Source organism: Thunnus maccoyii, chromosome 23 (assembly GCF_910596095.1).
Source record: "Thunnus maccoyii chromosome 23, fThuMac1.1, whole genome shotgun sequence".
NCBI classification, from domain to species: Eukaryota; Metazoa; Chordata; class Actinopteri; order Scombriformes; family Scombridae; genus Thunnus; species Thunnus maccoyii.
Window position 1 is genome coordinate 3,181,645 of NC_056555.1, and position 15,528 is coordinate 3,197,172.

A 15,528-nucleotide genomic window follows, 5' to 3' on the forward strand; every position below is an offset into this window, starting at 1 on the left:
TCCCTGCATGCATATGACAGAGGACACCTATCAGAGAACCATGCAGGGAGTGTGTTTGATAAGGCAGGCTGTCAGGAACTGACTGGAGTCATGTATGACAGGTCATTGGTGTGGTTGTATGTTTCACCTTCATCCGACACTCCTTGAGCAGCCCCTCCACAAACTTCCAGTTGGTCTGGGCGATGACGGCGGGAGACAGATCAGACAGTTTGGGCTGTCGGAGGTTCTTCCCCAGGCTGCGGGCCTCCTGCATGTACTTCTGAACATCAAACAAAACCAGTCGGTTAGCTCTGGAGAACATGCACTGAACAAGACTGTGGAGACCTGAACCTTACAGTAATTAAGCTTATCTGATGTGAAAATGAGGAAGCTGTCCTCAGAAAACCTCACAGCACACACTTGATTTAATGCTATGTGTCAAAAACGTTCACTTCAATCTGACACGTAGCTTTATCTAATTCAAATCAGCTGTGTCTCTCTTCTTTGTCTTCTCTTCTTTAGAACATGTGATGCTGCATGATCAAACTCTGACAAGGAAGACATTTATTAAGAATGTCATAAAAACCCTGAGTATCCCGATTCCCCTTTTTATATCTTCTTTCATTAATGTTGATCATTCTTGTTTAGGAACCAAAATCATTTTAAAAATTAATGTGTTTTCACAACTGACACAATTTAGGTGTATTGTTGTTATGATGACTACAGATTGTAATTTTTTTATGTGAGAAGCTGTCAAAATCCAACTTCAAAGAAGTGGATTTATGTGAGTTAAGAGAGGAAAGGTGTCATGCAGGAGAGGAGTGACAGCCAGTCCTTTAAGGAGGTGCGGGTGGGGAGGTGAGCAGGGTTCCCACTGTAACATTACATGATGGAAGTTTTACAGCTTTTCCACAATGCTCTATAACTTGGTCAGAGTGCTTCTCTGGAACAAAAACTTTAACATTTTGGTTAAAGTTACTTTTCAAGGCCAGTTTATAACAGCAACATTTCAGTCCAAAGTGAATTCAAGCCACAATCAGGGAGCTCATTGTTCAGAGTGCAGTGAGTGTGACTGTAACTTTGATGCTCTTTTTCATACTGTTGACATGTTGCAAACTGTCTTGACGGTGCTGACCTTTGAACCTGGAAAGTCCAAAATGGAGGAAACTAAGCGAGAATATAAACTCTTCCACAAAAGAGATGTGGCATGCTTTACAGTCAGTATGTCACTGAGGCAGTAAAGTTAAGAAGACAACATTTTATAGCCTCTAAATTTCTCTGTGGTCACACTGCTGACCAGATATTGGCTGTGATCAACAGTTTTGTTGTTTGCTGTCTGGAAAGCAGACAACAAAGAAGACATTGATCCAATTTCTTGTAGTTCAGGTGTTGTAGTTCAGGTGTTTCAGAGTGGACAGAGATCTTTTCAAAAGTAAATTTTAAAAGTTGGATGGCTTAATGTGAAAACAGTCTGAGACTGAAAGTCCAGCAGAGGAAGCTTGTTGATGTGTTGACTGCTTGTGGAGACGACTAATTAAAATCCACTGAGTACAACCAATGTGCTCTAAAGGCAATCCTTAGAAGTCTGAAATTCTTCAAGACGGTGGTTGAACAATTCCAAAACCAACACTTTATGAAAAAAGTGGCAGAAAAAGGGGAGTATAAGACTTAATTTTCAGAGTAAAGACTCTGGTTTTAAAAACAAACCCAACCCTAAGGATGGGTGGGAACCCTGAGTAAGGTGTTCGGATGGGGTGGAGGTGAGAGCGGGGGTTGGGGGGGGGGGGGTCTGTGAGAGCTTCAGCAGTTCCTCCACATACCAGGCAGGATGCAGAGGCAGATTTTTTAGGCGGTTTGATAGGCGGAGGGGACGCATTGTCCCACTCCCAAAAGGCCATGGAGTTCTGCAGGACCACACAGCCCTCCACCTGCTGAGGAGGAGGAGGAGGAGGAGGAGGGGGTACAACCCAACCCCCAACCGACCGGCACGGGACACACGAGCAGACAGAAACGAAAGAGAAGAATGGAAAAGAAAACAGAGAAGGCAGCATGCACATGAGGTCTTGGAAAAAAAAGGATGAAAAACAAAGAAAGCTCAAACAGAAACTAACAGCAGCTCAGTTACAGAAATCACAAACTAAGATATGATGCCATGAAACATACAGAGAAAATAAAGTCATGCTTGTACACTGAATAACGTTAGAGAGCAGAGGAGGGCGCGGGGCATTCAGAGGGCAGGTTACATGTTGGTTGTGAGGAGGTTTTCTACCTCTTTCAGGTCGTTGTCGAGGGTCAGATGCTCTGTTTGTTGTCTGTGGCGATCTTTCCGTCGCTGGGCTGTTGCCGTCCTGTGAGACCACCTGCACACCGAACAACTTATTTAAATATTTCATATTTTAATGTTTGATGCAACTTAAAGGAATCGTTCAACATTTTGGAAAATACACACATTTGCTTGCTTTCTGCGAGTGACATGAGAGGATGGATATCCATCTCGTGTTTGTGTGTTAAGTACAGAACTGGAGTCAGGATGTGGTTAGCCTAGCTTAGCATAAAGACTGAGAGCAGGTGGAAACAGCTAGCCTAGCTCTATCCAAAGTGAAGACTGATCATGAACTGTAACATCCCTGGGTTGCGTTCAGTGGATTTGTTTTTTTCAGTCAAAAATACCCGAGCATGACACACGAAACAACGGTGTCAAAATCAGCCCAGCAAGCCTGCACAGTGTTGGTGTTAAATGCTGACTTATCTGCTGGTTTCATGTGTGGATATCAGTCATGAGGTGGACTTTGACTCACTTGTTATTTGTTGGTCCTGTGTTGAGCACGTCGGCCTGTAGTTTAGGGAAGAATCCCTGCTCGTATTTGCCCTGACCGATCTTCATGTCCAGCAGGTGTGGGTGGATGGCCGTGTGGTCGATCTTCATCAGCCGCTGTTCAATAGACTGAGCTGCAAGGGAAACAGAATATGTTTACACAGACTGCAATATTCTGGTATTAACCTGAGACACATAACTCATATACTGGAAACATCAATTTTAATTGAGCTGAATGAGGTCACGATCAGAGTATGAACAAGTGAATGTAGACATGGAGGAGCCCAGTGTTAGTCACATTACTGAAGGGAATATGAGACTGACGCAGTGTACACACACAGTTTTCACAACATTTAGTGACTCATACAGCAGCCTGGCTACTTGATCACATGTGTTTTATTATCTTCATCTACTCATGTGTAGAGCTGGAAAAATAATCATCTTATGATATTGAGTTTGTTTTTGGGAGCTTAACCCATACTAGGGACAAAAATTCTGGATATTTCTGCCTCCACTGCTTTAATTTTGACCAATCTTTTTTTGTGAGTCACCAAACTTTTATGTAAGTGCAATACTAAATTACTGAAATACCCAGGCTTCTTGGAAACTATTTCATACTATCTGATTAAGGATGAGTTTAGTGGTGAGATTATGCATTCCATGTAAACGGAAGTAAATTAAATCAATAGAATTTTCTCTCTCAGATATGCTTGGCTAGGCTGAGGGTGTAACTGTGGCCTATAATTAGATTTTTAAAAAGCCTTGTGTCACCTGCGAAGGAAAACAAATATAATTGGGACATTTCAGCTCTGGTGCGTGAATACAGTCAAATAGACAGCATGTAAACAAACGAAGAACACGACCTGACAAACAATGACAAATTCTCTGTTACACACACACTGACACATTTCTCCTGGCCTAATGGAGTAAACATAATATGCTGCAACAGCTGCTCATTTGCCCAGAAGAAAAACCTGACTGGACTTTAAAACAGGTTGTTTATATTATAAATCACAAGATGAGGTATGTCCTCTCATCTCTCTCTCTCTCTCTCTTTCTCTCTGGCCCATTCATTACTCCCTCTCTCCCCAGAGATCCACTAACACACACTTAGACTGTCTCATCCCACTGTGCCCTTCACCTCTATCTTCTCCTCACACAGCAGCAACAGCAAACACACTAAACCCTTATCTGCTGTCTGTCAGTGCAGCTGTGCTTGTTGTTAAACTGTCTGAGTTGTGTTGCCCTGTTCTAGCATTGAACTAGTTTGGTGTCTGACAGGAGCTGCTGTGTGAACCTCACTTCTAGCGTGAGCAGTGAGCACAGGCAGTGGAGCGAGTCGCCGCAGGGGAAGGAAGGCAGAGGGAAAAGCTGCCTATTGTCTGAGTAATTGGGTACCTGCATGCACCATCGCCCCTCAATGAGCTCACCCTCAGCAATTAAAGCTTTACATCGCTCGGCCTATTAGCACGAAACAGTGCGGGTCACAGACAAACGCTCACGCCAAAAAACAAAGCAGAGAATGCGGGGAACAAAAATGGGGGGAAATGATGATCCTTATTGTTCTCATAAAAGATGTGAGCTAGACAACACTGCAAAGCTGTGAATATTGAGCCAAACTGAAAGCTGATAAAATCAGCCTTTGTTCTGTCATATAAGGCTCATTGTGGTGTTGTTATGAATCATCATAATATCCCTCTGATATATCAGTCCAAAACTGTTGACGATGTAGTTTCAGTATGAATTCATAACATTACATAACATCATATTCTGCTGTTTTTGTGTTTGTTATTGTTGATGGTAAATTTGGTCCTCGACTTCAAATGGACCGCTGTTAACTGGGGAAACTCTGTTAAAGATTTATTTTGGTAAATACACTTATTTACTTTCTTATCAATGTCAGTCCCATGTCTGTGAGTTAAAGTTTCACTAATCAATATGTTTATATAATTGGAAAAATAACTAATGGATTTTCCACCACTCTCGTTCTCCCTTTTAGCTCATGTTTAGTTTTTATCGATTTCGTTTCCAACCGCAGCAGGCGGTTGTTTTCAGTGAAAAAGCTCTGATAAACCCACTATTCATTAACAGTTTATCCCTCTGACCAGCTGTTCTGTGCGGTGTCTCCAACTATATGACGTGGGTAGGTGAGCACAGGTGACAAGCTAAAACTTTAGCTACACAGCATGGATCCCAACATGCTAACAGAGGATGACAAATCTGAGGATCCACTCTGAGCATTTTCTACTGGATGTATAAAAGGGGGGGAAATGAGAGTTTTCACAGATTAGTAGGCATATTTATTAACTTTGAAATTTCTGCTTTTGTACATGTTAAAGGTGCTATTTGTAAGAATCAGAAATCCCCTCTCATTAGTGACACCGGTGGCTGTTAAGTGAACTGCAGTCAACATCCTGTTGCCCCTTTTTGTCATTAATTTTTAAATACACAGACAAACAAGCATTCTGCTCTTTTACAGTAAACCAGTCACATGCAGCCTCATAGATTCCCTGTCAGCCTCCAACAGTCTGACTCAGACCTGACCTCCTGCCTCACACTGCACATTCAGCACCAATTAAAGGCTTAACAAAGGAAAGCAAAGCAGCACTAATTGAGAAAATAAGAAAAAAACGCCTGACCAAACACACTTGCAATAAGATACTGTCAGAGAGCGTGTGCTTGTGCTTGTGTGTGTGTGTGTGTGTTACAGAGTGATGGACTGTTTGCTGTGTTGGGATGTAGAGAAATGAGAAGTGGGGTTTTCTAGTCACTGGGGAGAGCTGAGCTGCTTCCAGACGATAAATGAGAGACAAGAGGGGAAGAAGAAATGAAAGATAAGGCAGAGAGATGGATACAGAGTGTTTGTGTGTGTTTTTAAATTGCATGGCGCAGTGCAATCCTGTCTGACCTCACTAATGGACAATCGGTATGTTTTCAAAGACATGTACAGCATGCTAATCAACCAGTTCTTTTTCTGCTGCCAATTAAAACCATTACATTTCTGGTTTTCTCTCCTTGTGGGTAACATTTTCCACCCACTTTTGTTACAATTTTAATCATGTTTGCTGTGACATTAACCACACTTGAAGACGTTTGAGCACTTGAGAGGTTTCAGCACCTCTCCCTGCTGATCTTACCAGACTCCTTGAGGATGGAGCACCTCTGGTAGCTGGAGGATCGGAGGTTGGGAGCGCGGACATTATAGAGGCGGGCCTTTTCGATGCGTGCGTCAAAGACACGGAGCTGTGGCTCCTTCTCCTCCCACTGGGACATGATCTTGTTGTCGATGAAGGTGGCAAACATCTGCGTCTCAATGAAGTGGGAGAGGAAGGGCAGGTAGGGCTCCGGCTGGTCTGACAGGAAGGAGGCCTACAAGTGGGGAGATACACAAATGTACATGGTATACTGTCAATTTTCAGGCCACTCACAAAAAAGGCAATTAAAAAAATCTAACTACAATACTCATTGGTGTATTGATCTGAGATTTGCTTTTAAACAGAAAAGTTTTAATTACTGATTCATTCATTCTGGTCACCTCTTGTTATCAGTTTTTTTTAATGATAAGCTGCTGTCAGTGCAAACTTTCTGCAGCTGCTTCACAGTAAAACCCTTTATTATATTATTCCCACTGAACCACTGAAAATCTGTAAAGCAGATACAGGAAGGTTTAGGTGTATATTAATAGATCATTAACAATACAAAGGACAGAAAAGGGAAAATAGATAGGAGGCTCCCATTAACAGTCGCCATCTAAGCTTCTATTATCATCAATACCATATGATTTAATCTGGCATAAACTGCCCTGTAGGCCCATATATGTATACTCTCTAAATACACCATATGGCCAAAAGTATGTGGATATCTGCACAAACTATGTGGACACATGAACGTTACACCTATAATGTGTTCTTCGAAAAACAGCCTCCACTCTTCTGGTTTCAGGCTTTTCAGCAGATGTTGGAACCTGGCTGCAGGAATTTGATCCCATTCAGCTACAAGAGCATTAGTGAGGTCCAACACTGATAGGACCTGATAGGACCTGGCTCACAGTCTGTGTTTCAGTTCATCCCAAGGGTGTTGGACTGGGGTTTGGTTCTTCCACACTAAACTGGGAAAACCATTTCTTTATGGACCTGGCTTTGTGCATGGAGGATTGTCATGTTGAAACTTTAACAGGTGCCATGAAGTTGGAAGCACACTGTTGTCATTAAAATGTGCTTTTACTGGAAGTAAACGGTCCACATCAGGAAAAACAGCTCCAGACCACAAGCTCCATAACAAGGGCGTCCACTTACTTTTAGCCAAACAGTGTACACTATGTAAGATTTAGACTTTACTAACATACTGTATTATGAAATATACTCATGGAATGGAACAAATTAGACCTGCTCTTGATTCTGTTGTAAATAACTGTTGCAGAATTTAAGTTACACATATTCATCTATGCACGGCAGATCTATTTTCAATACTGTGCAGTAACTGGTATTTCCACTTCTCACAAAGGAAAGGTACTGCACACAGTTTGAAAACACTGTCATTTATAATCCCTGCACTGCTCTGAATGTGGGTCATAATCACACTGGAGGCACAGAACCTTCCAAACTAAAACTGTTTTACAGCATAAAATCCAATTTCACTTTTATAGAAAAATACTTTAGACGACAACTCTCCCTGTTTATTCTTTGTACAGCAAGGCCACATCATGTCTTGTAAATGTTTTAAGGAAAGGACCTTCTCTTTACACTTTAATAGAAGAAACTCTTTCCTGTGCACTCCAAGTGTTTGTTTTTGATTTACTCACCTTGTCAAAGTTGTGCATCTGCTCTCTGTTGGTGAGCCAGGACTCCAGATCTGGGGCACTCTGGATGACAAAGGCTTCGTAGTCGGCAAACATGGTGGTGAAGCGGCTGGCGAACACCTCCCTCAGTTGGACATTCAGCTTGGCGTTCCTTAGCTCCTCGTCTTCAGCTGCTGTCTGGCCCCCTTGCCCCTCAGTCACCTGACCTTTGACTCCAGCCCTCAGGGCATCAACGCGGGCCACCGTCACCCCGGTGCGTTTGGTCAGCGCCTGCAGTCTCTCCAGGGTGGCGTTTCCCTGCAGCAGCTCCAGCACAGCCAGCTCCTCCCCTGCCAAGTTGCCGTTACGCCCATCATCCTCCAGCTGCCGGAGGGCGACGACCTTACGCTCCCTGCCTGGTGTGGAGGGGGTGCTGCCGGGACTGGTGCGGGTCCGTGGTGGGGCCCCTGCATTGGCAGAAATGCCAAAGCTAAGCAGCACCTCGCTGAGCTCCTGTATGAACTCAGACTTGTTGGGGAACTGGGGGAAGTCCTCTGGAAGCTCAATGTAGTGGTTGTCAATGTCCACAAAACACAGGTTGGCCTGGGACAAGACAAGATATTAATATTACTACAGCTCAGGATTAGACAATGGTGGTGAACGCAGCATCCCTATAAATTCATATTACTGTAACACCCAGCAGTGTTAAATAGCTCCTGTTGGCTAGACCAACAAAAAGGCAAAGACTACCTGTGTTTTTGCTCTTCATAGAGTTGCGCATCTTTCTCTGAGGAGCATCTTTAGAGTCAAAACCCTCCTGAAATAATTGTGAATTAACCAGCTAGTTAGCTGCAGCCGCTAACACTGTCTCTGCAATTTGATGCTGAGAAATAAACCAAGCTCACAACCCTGCCTAGCTAGCGAGCCAAAAAAGGACATGTTAGTTTCTGTGTACTCTACAGCAGCAGCTAGATGGTTCATTCAGAATTACTTTACATTGTTGCTGCTCTGGCTAACAGGTGCTAGCTGGCTAAATCTGGTCACAGTTGAGTTTGCTAGCTTAAGAGGCTGGGGGTGTAGGGGCGTGTGATTGGCTGAGAGAGAGGACGGTGACAATACCGCTTTCACAAAGTGGCAAAGAGGGAAAATTTAAAAACTGACTTTTGAAAGGAATATGAACTACTACTCCCTAAAACTGTAATTTCACAATAATGAGTTGAGTTTTGATCATTTCTTTAAAATGTCCTTTTATTGCTTAAATTATATATTTTACATCATTTATTCATGTAATTTCAATTTCTGAATTACTTATCTATTTATTTCATATTGTAAATGTATTCATTCCATAGTTAAGAGCAGAAACAGGAGCAGGGAGAGCCTGAAGAGCTGGGACAGGTATTATGAGCAGGCATATTGAGGACAGATTGGTTTTGGGAGGTATATTTGGGCGCTGGGAGATGTAGAGTACAGAGAATGTAGGTCAGTGTGTGATTGATAATAGCACATTGTCACAGATCATCTTAAATCTGACATAATGGAGTTAGCATCACCACCCTCATATGGGATTAAAGCAAAATCTCAGATAATGCTGGAGCTTTAAACCACTCAAAACCCCTGAAATGGGAGCTAACGTACACATGCCAGGAAACACAGACACAAATTCAAATTTAAAACGGTAACAGAGGTCCTCCAGACTGAAAGTTTGGAGGTCAGAGCCCAGTGTGTGGTGGGTTTGGCAGCCGGCAGACCTGACTGTCGGCTTCCAAACAGATTGCAGAGATTAGCTACGTTATCAGAAAATCTAAACTGGAACCAAACAATAATCAAACACGGATAATATGAATTTGGCAGCTTTTTCCTTCAAAAAGGATGCGTGCAATCCAAAAGACCTTGGGTTCTTCTGCACTGATTTTGATCCTTTTTTTAAAAAAACAGTTCATCATGAGTCCGACAATGTTATAGGAGTGCAGTTAAAATCAGTGCTAAATCAGTGAAATACTCTTTTAAATACTTCTCAGACCAGTTGATCGACACAAAGCTCATCAGCAAGCATTCTGATGATCAATTAATTGTTGTCAAAAGTTACCAAGAATCTTCAGCTGTTCAAATGTGAGGATTTGCTGCTGAGCTCAAACTCAGACACATGTAGACACACTGCTGGGAGCTGCTTAAATGCACCTGAATGACAGCATTTAGTTTTGAATGCTCTGCATTAGGATGCAGGAGCGAATCATAGTTTCTGTGTCAGTGATACAAACACAGACTCATCTACGTCTGTTAAGCCTCTGCATGACAGGAGGCAGTTCACCAATTTGGGAGATGATAAAAAAACACGCAAAAAGAACTCTAGCAAACTCTGCATATCACTAACACAAACATGAACCTTTTCATCCTCAGAAAGGCTGCCCTAGTTTGGATCTTACACCCACTAGGAATACTTGCACAAGGAGAGAAAAGAGGAGAAAAATATGGAAAAAAGAAGGATGACAGTGCAGCGTAGTCTTCTCAATGTTTTCATTTGATATCAGGTAAAAAGGCCTGGATTAAAGTACAGGGTTCAAAAAGGCAAACCTTGTTGGCGTCAATTCATAAATTATATCCATATTTTACTCTCATCATCTCCTCCCTCGCTCCGCTCCAAGCTATTCTTTCATCATCAGCCCATTTCTAGGTCACCACCACTTCAAAGCGTCATTGAGAAACACAGGGAGATTCACCAGTCTTGGCAGACGGGGGACGTCGTGTGGGGGAGGAGAAGGGGGAGAAGGGGCAGACGGGATGGTGGGTGCATGGTAGCAGCATCCTGCACTGGCTCGTATAATTAGCATCCATACGGAATGTGCCGGATTAACGAGCGCTGGGAGTCGGGGGATGTTAGCAAAGCCGGAAGCCGGCGAGCCTGGCTGTTCCGCTTTGTTAGGGCCTTATCTCGCTTTAACACATGAATACACGCATACACACATTTACTGTAACCCTACAGAGGGATAAATGCTTTAAATCCAGTTCAGATTCATCTCCTCACTGTCTGACGAGTGTTAGGGTTGAAATAAAAAGGCAAGAAGAAAGAGACTAAAATCCACTTCAGATTCACTCTGCCTTGAGGTGAATTGGTAGACCAATAATAGGTCATTCCCTGTACAATTTTGTATGTGCGTGTGTGCGTGTGTGTGTGAGTGTTTAGCTAGACAAGGGACGGGACGTTGTTTAGAGAAGAAAGGTGTTTTTTTTCAAATAATTTCCTGTATGAACAGGAGCCTGGTAGTCTGAGTGTGTGTGTGTGTGTGTTGTGCAGCGTTGGCCTTGAACAATGTAATGTCAGCGACCGCAAACTGCTGCAGCACACACTTACAGTACTTGTTGTCACTATATTTGTGAGGGCTTTGCTTCCATTGTACAACGTTACTTAACAAGTTAAAGGTTAAAGAAATAGTTCCAAGTAACATGAGTTTAAGCACAGGGCTAAAGGCGCTGTGAGGTAAGAAGTAAAAAGCACTAATTAAGAGTCAGATGTTAGTTTGTTATCCAGAATAAAACAAAAAATTATTCAATAGATAATTATTTTCATTGGAATTAAAATTGCTTTGAATCTATGTAACTCTTAACACTACAGAGGTTGGCTGTGTACCTCCTGAGGAAGCTCCAGTTTGGAGCGGTCAGTGCCCTCCTTGGACTGCAGGCCCATCAGGTAGGGGACGGGAGCATCCAGGAAGTGAAGGAGGGAGGCTGGCAGGATGGGAACGTAGACGTGCTGCCACTGGAAGGGAAACAGCAGCGTGGTGATGCCCTCGGCAACCGTCATCAACCGCTGGTAGTCTGAGAGAGGGGAGAGAGAATCATGATAACATGAGGGGGATATATCTAACGTGTCAGTATACAAGCTCCTTTTTGTTCCTGTCGTTTCATCTCGTAAGGAACAACATAGATATGTTTGAAATTTGACAGAACATGGAGGGAAGAAGCACTTTTACACTGTACTCTAGCCTGAGGCGCTATTCAATTAAAGGTCGAAAACACCTCAGAGATTTCAGTCTGATTTAATCTAACTTAAATAGGTCAAACTGTTCAGATTGAAAAGGTCATGGCTGCTACATCATCTGATTTTGACAAAACAGGTGACGTATTTTTTACTGTAGTTTCTGGGGCTTCAAAACCGCACTGTAATGAGCCTTAGGCCTTAATCTTAGGTGTGCACAACTTAAAATATATAATTCAATTTAAAGGTGTTATTCTGTGTTAGTCCGTCTCACAATACTTCTTGATTTCCCTAACCTGTCTGTGGCTCTCAGCTCCAAGCCCACTGCTTCCTACTGAAGATGTTAATCTTTAAAAGCAGCGCACAAACATATAGTTTCATTTTTAAAAAAGGCTCAGTGATTTCCTATAACAGCTGGCCATGGTAGGTAGGTACTTTATTAATCTTGAGGGAATTGAATGTGTCAATGCAGTACCATAAAAGAAATCACACAGTAGGAAAATAAAGACAGAATTAAGTTAAATAAGATAAGAATAAAAGTTGAATGGAAATAAAATCTAAAAGTGTTCTTAGAAGTACAGGCAGGGAATTACTTTACTGTGAAAAGATGTACAAGTGGTGCTGAGCAGTGATGACATGTGCAAGCTTCTTGAATCAAACAGAGAAAGAGAAGCAATGATCCATGTTTGGATTATTATATTAATATCCAATGTTGTTAAATTGCATTTGAAAGTCAATTGAAGTGACTGTTGGACTGGACAGAAGGAGTGGGGGGAGAAAGAGTGAGAGACTTATGAAATATATATAGGGTGAAAGTCTAGATGTGCAAAAAGGACTTTAATCAAGTGATTGAAATGGAATCTGAGAGTGAGTTAGGGTTAAAAACAAGAGGAATAATATTCTGATGGATTCTTTTCAATCACGTTTTCACATATATGTGTGTGTGTGTGTGTGTGTGTGTGTGTGTGTGTGTCTGAGAGTATTGTCTCTCCTGTTCCCTAAACCAGATTAAGGCCAGTGGTTGCAGGCTGGCTTTGGTATTGAGTTCTGCAGCAGTTTCATCAGATGTCATTATGATGGCCAGAGCAAAAGAAAAAAAAAAAAAAAAAAAAAAGGAATAAAACATGACAGAGTTATATAAATTTATCCAATCAGCCGCTCTCTTCTTCTGTGCCTCCCTCCCCCTCTTGTCATTTCCTTTCAGTCTGTCTTGTTCAGAGTCTTTCTGTCTGTACGTGCACATATGGAATGTGTGCACTTTCATTGAAAATGCATTAAGCTTTCTAAAGCTTTAACCGCAGAGATTTATATTCAACAAGAGAAACTCGAGGAGAAGCAGCTGCTCTGCTTGTTTACTTCTTGGAGTGTGTGAGTGTGTGTGTGTGCACATATTTTATAAACACAAAATAAACCATAAAATTGCAGCACTCTGACTTTATATGAAATCTAATGATCCAGATGTCCAGAAAAAGCAGGCGAGTGGTCTCCATTGTTCATACAAACACGATAAGTTCCACACACACACACTAAAACAGCACCAGCACACTTTCTTTTTCCATAATGTGTTTGAAGAGATGACAGTGAGCAGAGCCTGACACAAAAGTGTGTTTGTGTGTGTGTGTGTGTTAATTGATTGCCAGAGCTTGTAAAAGGCCAACCAACAAACAAGTCATTAGGCTCATCATGATTATTTGAAGCAGATAAACAAACAATTCTAATTTACTCTATTTGTCAAGTGGAGGCAAGTGACAAGAATCAGTGTGTGTGTGGGTGTGTGTGTGTGGGTGTCTGTTCTTTGCCATGACTGAATACCAAAATCCTTTCTCATAGCATTCACCTTTATGCAACTTTCACTTTTTGCGCACCATGTTGTGTAGAAACTTGTTTGAATGACTCACTCTTTTGTGTTGGGTTGATGATATAATCCACATTCCAATCAGCGTTCATTACACTGGTGATATTTGTCTCCTCACTTATTTGTTCACACTTGTCCATTTTATATAACCATGTTCACTCAGAAGATTTAACCAACATTACAACCTCTGATGAGCTCTGTGTCAGTTTTAGTCTGGTTTTTGTAACAGAAAATGCAAGTAACAGAGGTAATACTCCATAAAACCAATGTGATTTAAGTGGTCAGTTGGGTCCAAGTGTCTACAGATTCAATAGTGAACTTCAACTTATTATAAATGGTAGAACAGCTGTGATCACTCAGAGTCTAGATTTACTGCTGGACACCAGTTTTGTGGTGTTATTATATTTGGAGCCACAATGTAATTTTTTTGTAATACATTTTTCTTATTCACTGACAACTTCCTGTGATATGCACTGAGATGAGTTAACCTGTACAGTACTGAGGCAAAGTGCAAGTCAGCAGCCACACAACCACACACACTTTCACTCCCGCTGTAGCAGAGGACCCATATGACACAGAATAACCTGACTCAGAGTCTGACTGATGGATGAACAGAAAAATTAAAGACTCTGTTAAATGTAACTCCCATACAGCCTATGTGGGACTTTAATATCCTGCTTTCTTTTTTAGCAATGCTAGTTGTGTGGCTCTCGGGATGGCAGCGTCTGTCGAATGGTTGGTCCAACACTTTGGTTCACATTGAAATTCTCAACAGCTATAGGATGGTTTTCCATGAAATTTGAACATTCACATTAACCAAAGGACAACCCTATCTTTTAAAATACTACTAATGTGCAACAGCAAATGAAGGTTTTGGGAAAAAAGGGTTTTGAAAGAAACTTAATGCTGCCTGGATTCAGTAAAAATCAACATTAATGAGGAAAGGTTTTAAGGAAAGTGGTAAAATTCTCACTGAATTGGTCAGCAGAAAGTTAACTGACAACATATTCTATCTGTTTGTGGCGAGTAAAGAATTCTAGTGATGACAATGTCGATCTATCAGTTATTCCACCACTGTGGTCCAGACTGAAATGCTTCGATAACTCCTGTACAGACATTCATGTTCCCCTCAGGATGCTTTGTAATAATCACTCTGGTGACCCCAATTTTTAATGTAGCATGAAATTGGTCTGAGTTTCCCAGTCGGAGCTCCAACTTTGAGAGCTGTTCCATCAAACTTTTTCGAGTAGGAGGTCAAAAACTTTCAAGTTCTGAGTCGTCTGGAACGCAGCATTTCTATTTAGTGCTCCATAGCATGCTAACACGCTAAACTAAGATGGTCACCATTATTAACATTAAACCTGCTCATCGTCACTGTGAGCATGTTAGCATGCTGATGTTAGCATTTCGCTGAAATCGCTGCTAAGCCTCACAAAGCTTGAAAAATGAAAGCATGACAACTGCTACCATTTTAACATTCACTCAGCCATGAAGGCTTAAGATCAAACACATCATACAGCTTTCTGTATAGGCAACCTCACGTAGCTTAGATGTTATCTCAGTCCTTGTTTTTCCATTTACTGTATAACTTTCTGTGTCTTGCTATCTTTCCATCTCACTGTTTCATTCGAACCACAAAGTTTGAAATCCATGTCACACGGAAAGAAGAGACATCCCATCTGTGTGTGTACGTTCAAGTCTGTATTTGCTTGATGTCTCAAGTCTGAACAGGTTGAGAGTTTCTCCCACAAACACCCTGCTGTGGGAAACACAGCGAGGCTGGGAGTCTGACTGAAACACTCCTGTTCCTTTATTCATGTTACAGCAAATCCTACCTGTTCCCCTTCATGCTCACATCGCACCAGGATAAGTTTAGCCTCGGCTGGCTTCGTTAACACTGGCTGTTCTGTGCTTCTCCTAAGTCGTATTGTTTCACACCTCATAAATTTCACCCTCTTCCCTTTTCTCACGCATCAGCGCTCGCGCAGCAAGCCCTCACAGGGAATAACCAGAGGATGATGAGGGAGGAATCAGTGAGATTTTTTTTTTCTTGCTTAACTGAGCTTAACTAATTCATCATTTTCTTTACAGATAACTACTGCGACGGCGGCCCGATTCATCTTTGACAA

General features: G+C 41.9%; 1 protein-coding gene across 3 annotated transcripts in view; it reads right to left on the reverse strand.

Moving 5' to 3' along the window:
* The window catches only part of dennd5b (DENN/MADD domain containing 5B), a 78,192-nt gene that overhangs the window by 13,224 nt on the left and 49,440 nt on the right, over window positions 1–15,528 (reverse strand). For all 3 annotated transcript variants that reach the window (XM_042403125.1, XM_042403126.1, XM_042403127.1), the window contains 6 exons: window positions 11,197–11,384; window positions 7,596–8,174; window positions 5,932–6,163; window positions 2,778–2,928; window positions 2,249–2,339; window positions 128–259 (listed from right to left, as the gene is read on the reverse strand). In XM_042403125.1, coding sequence (XP_042259059.1) covers window positions 128–259; window positions 2,249–2,339; window positions 2,778–2,928; window positions 5,932–6,163; window positions 7,596–8,174; window positions 11,197–11,384 — 1,373 coding nt within the window. The remainder of the gene's footprint in view (window positions 1–127; window positions 260–2,248; window positions 2,340–2,777; window positions 2,929–5,931; window positions 6,164–7,595; window positions 8,175–11,196; window positions 11,385–15,528) is intronic.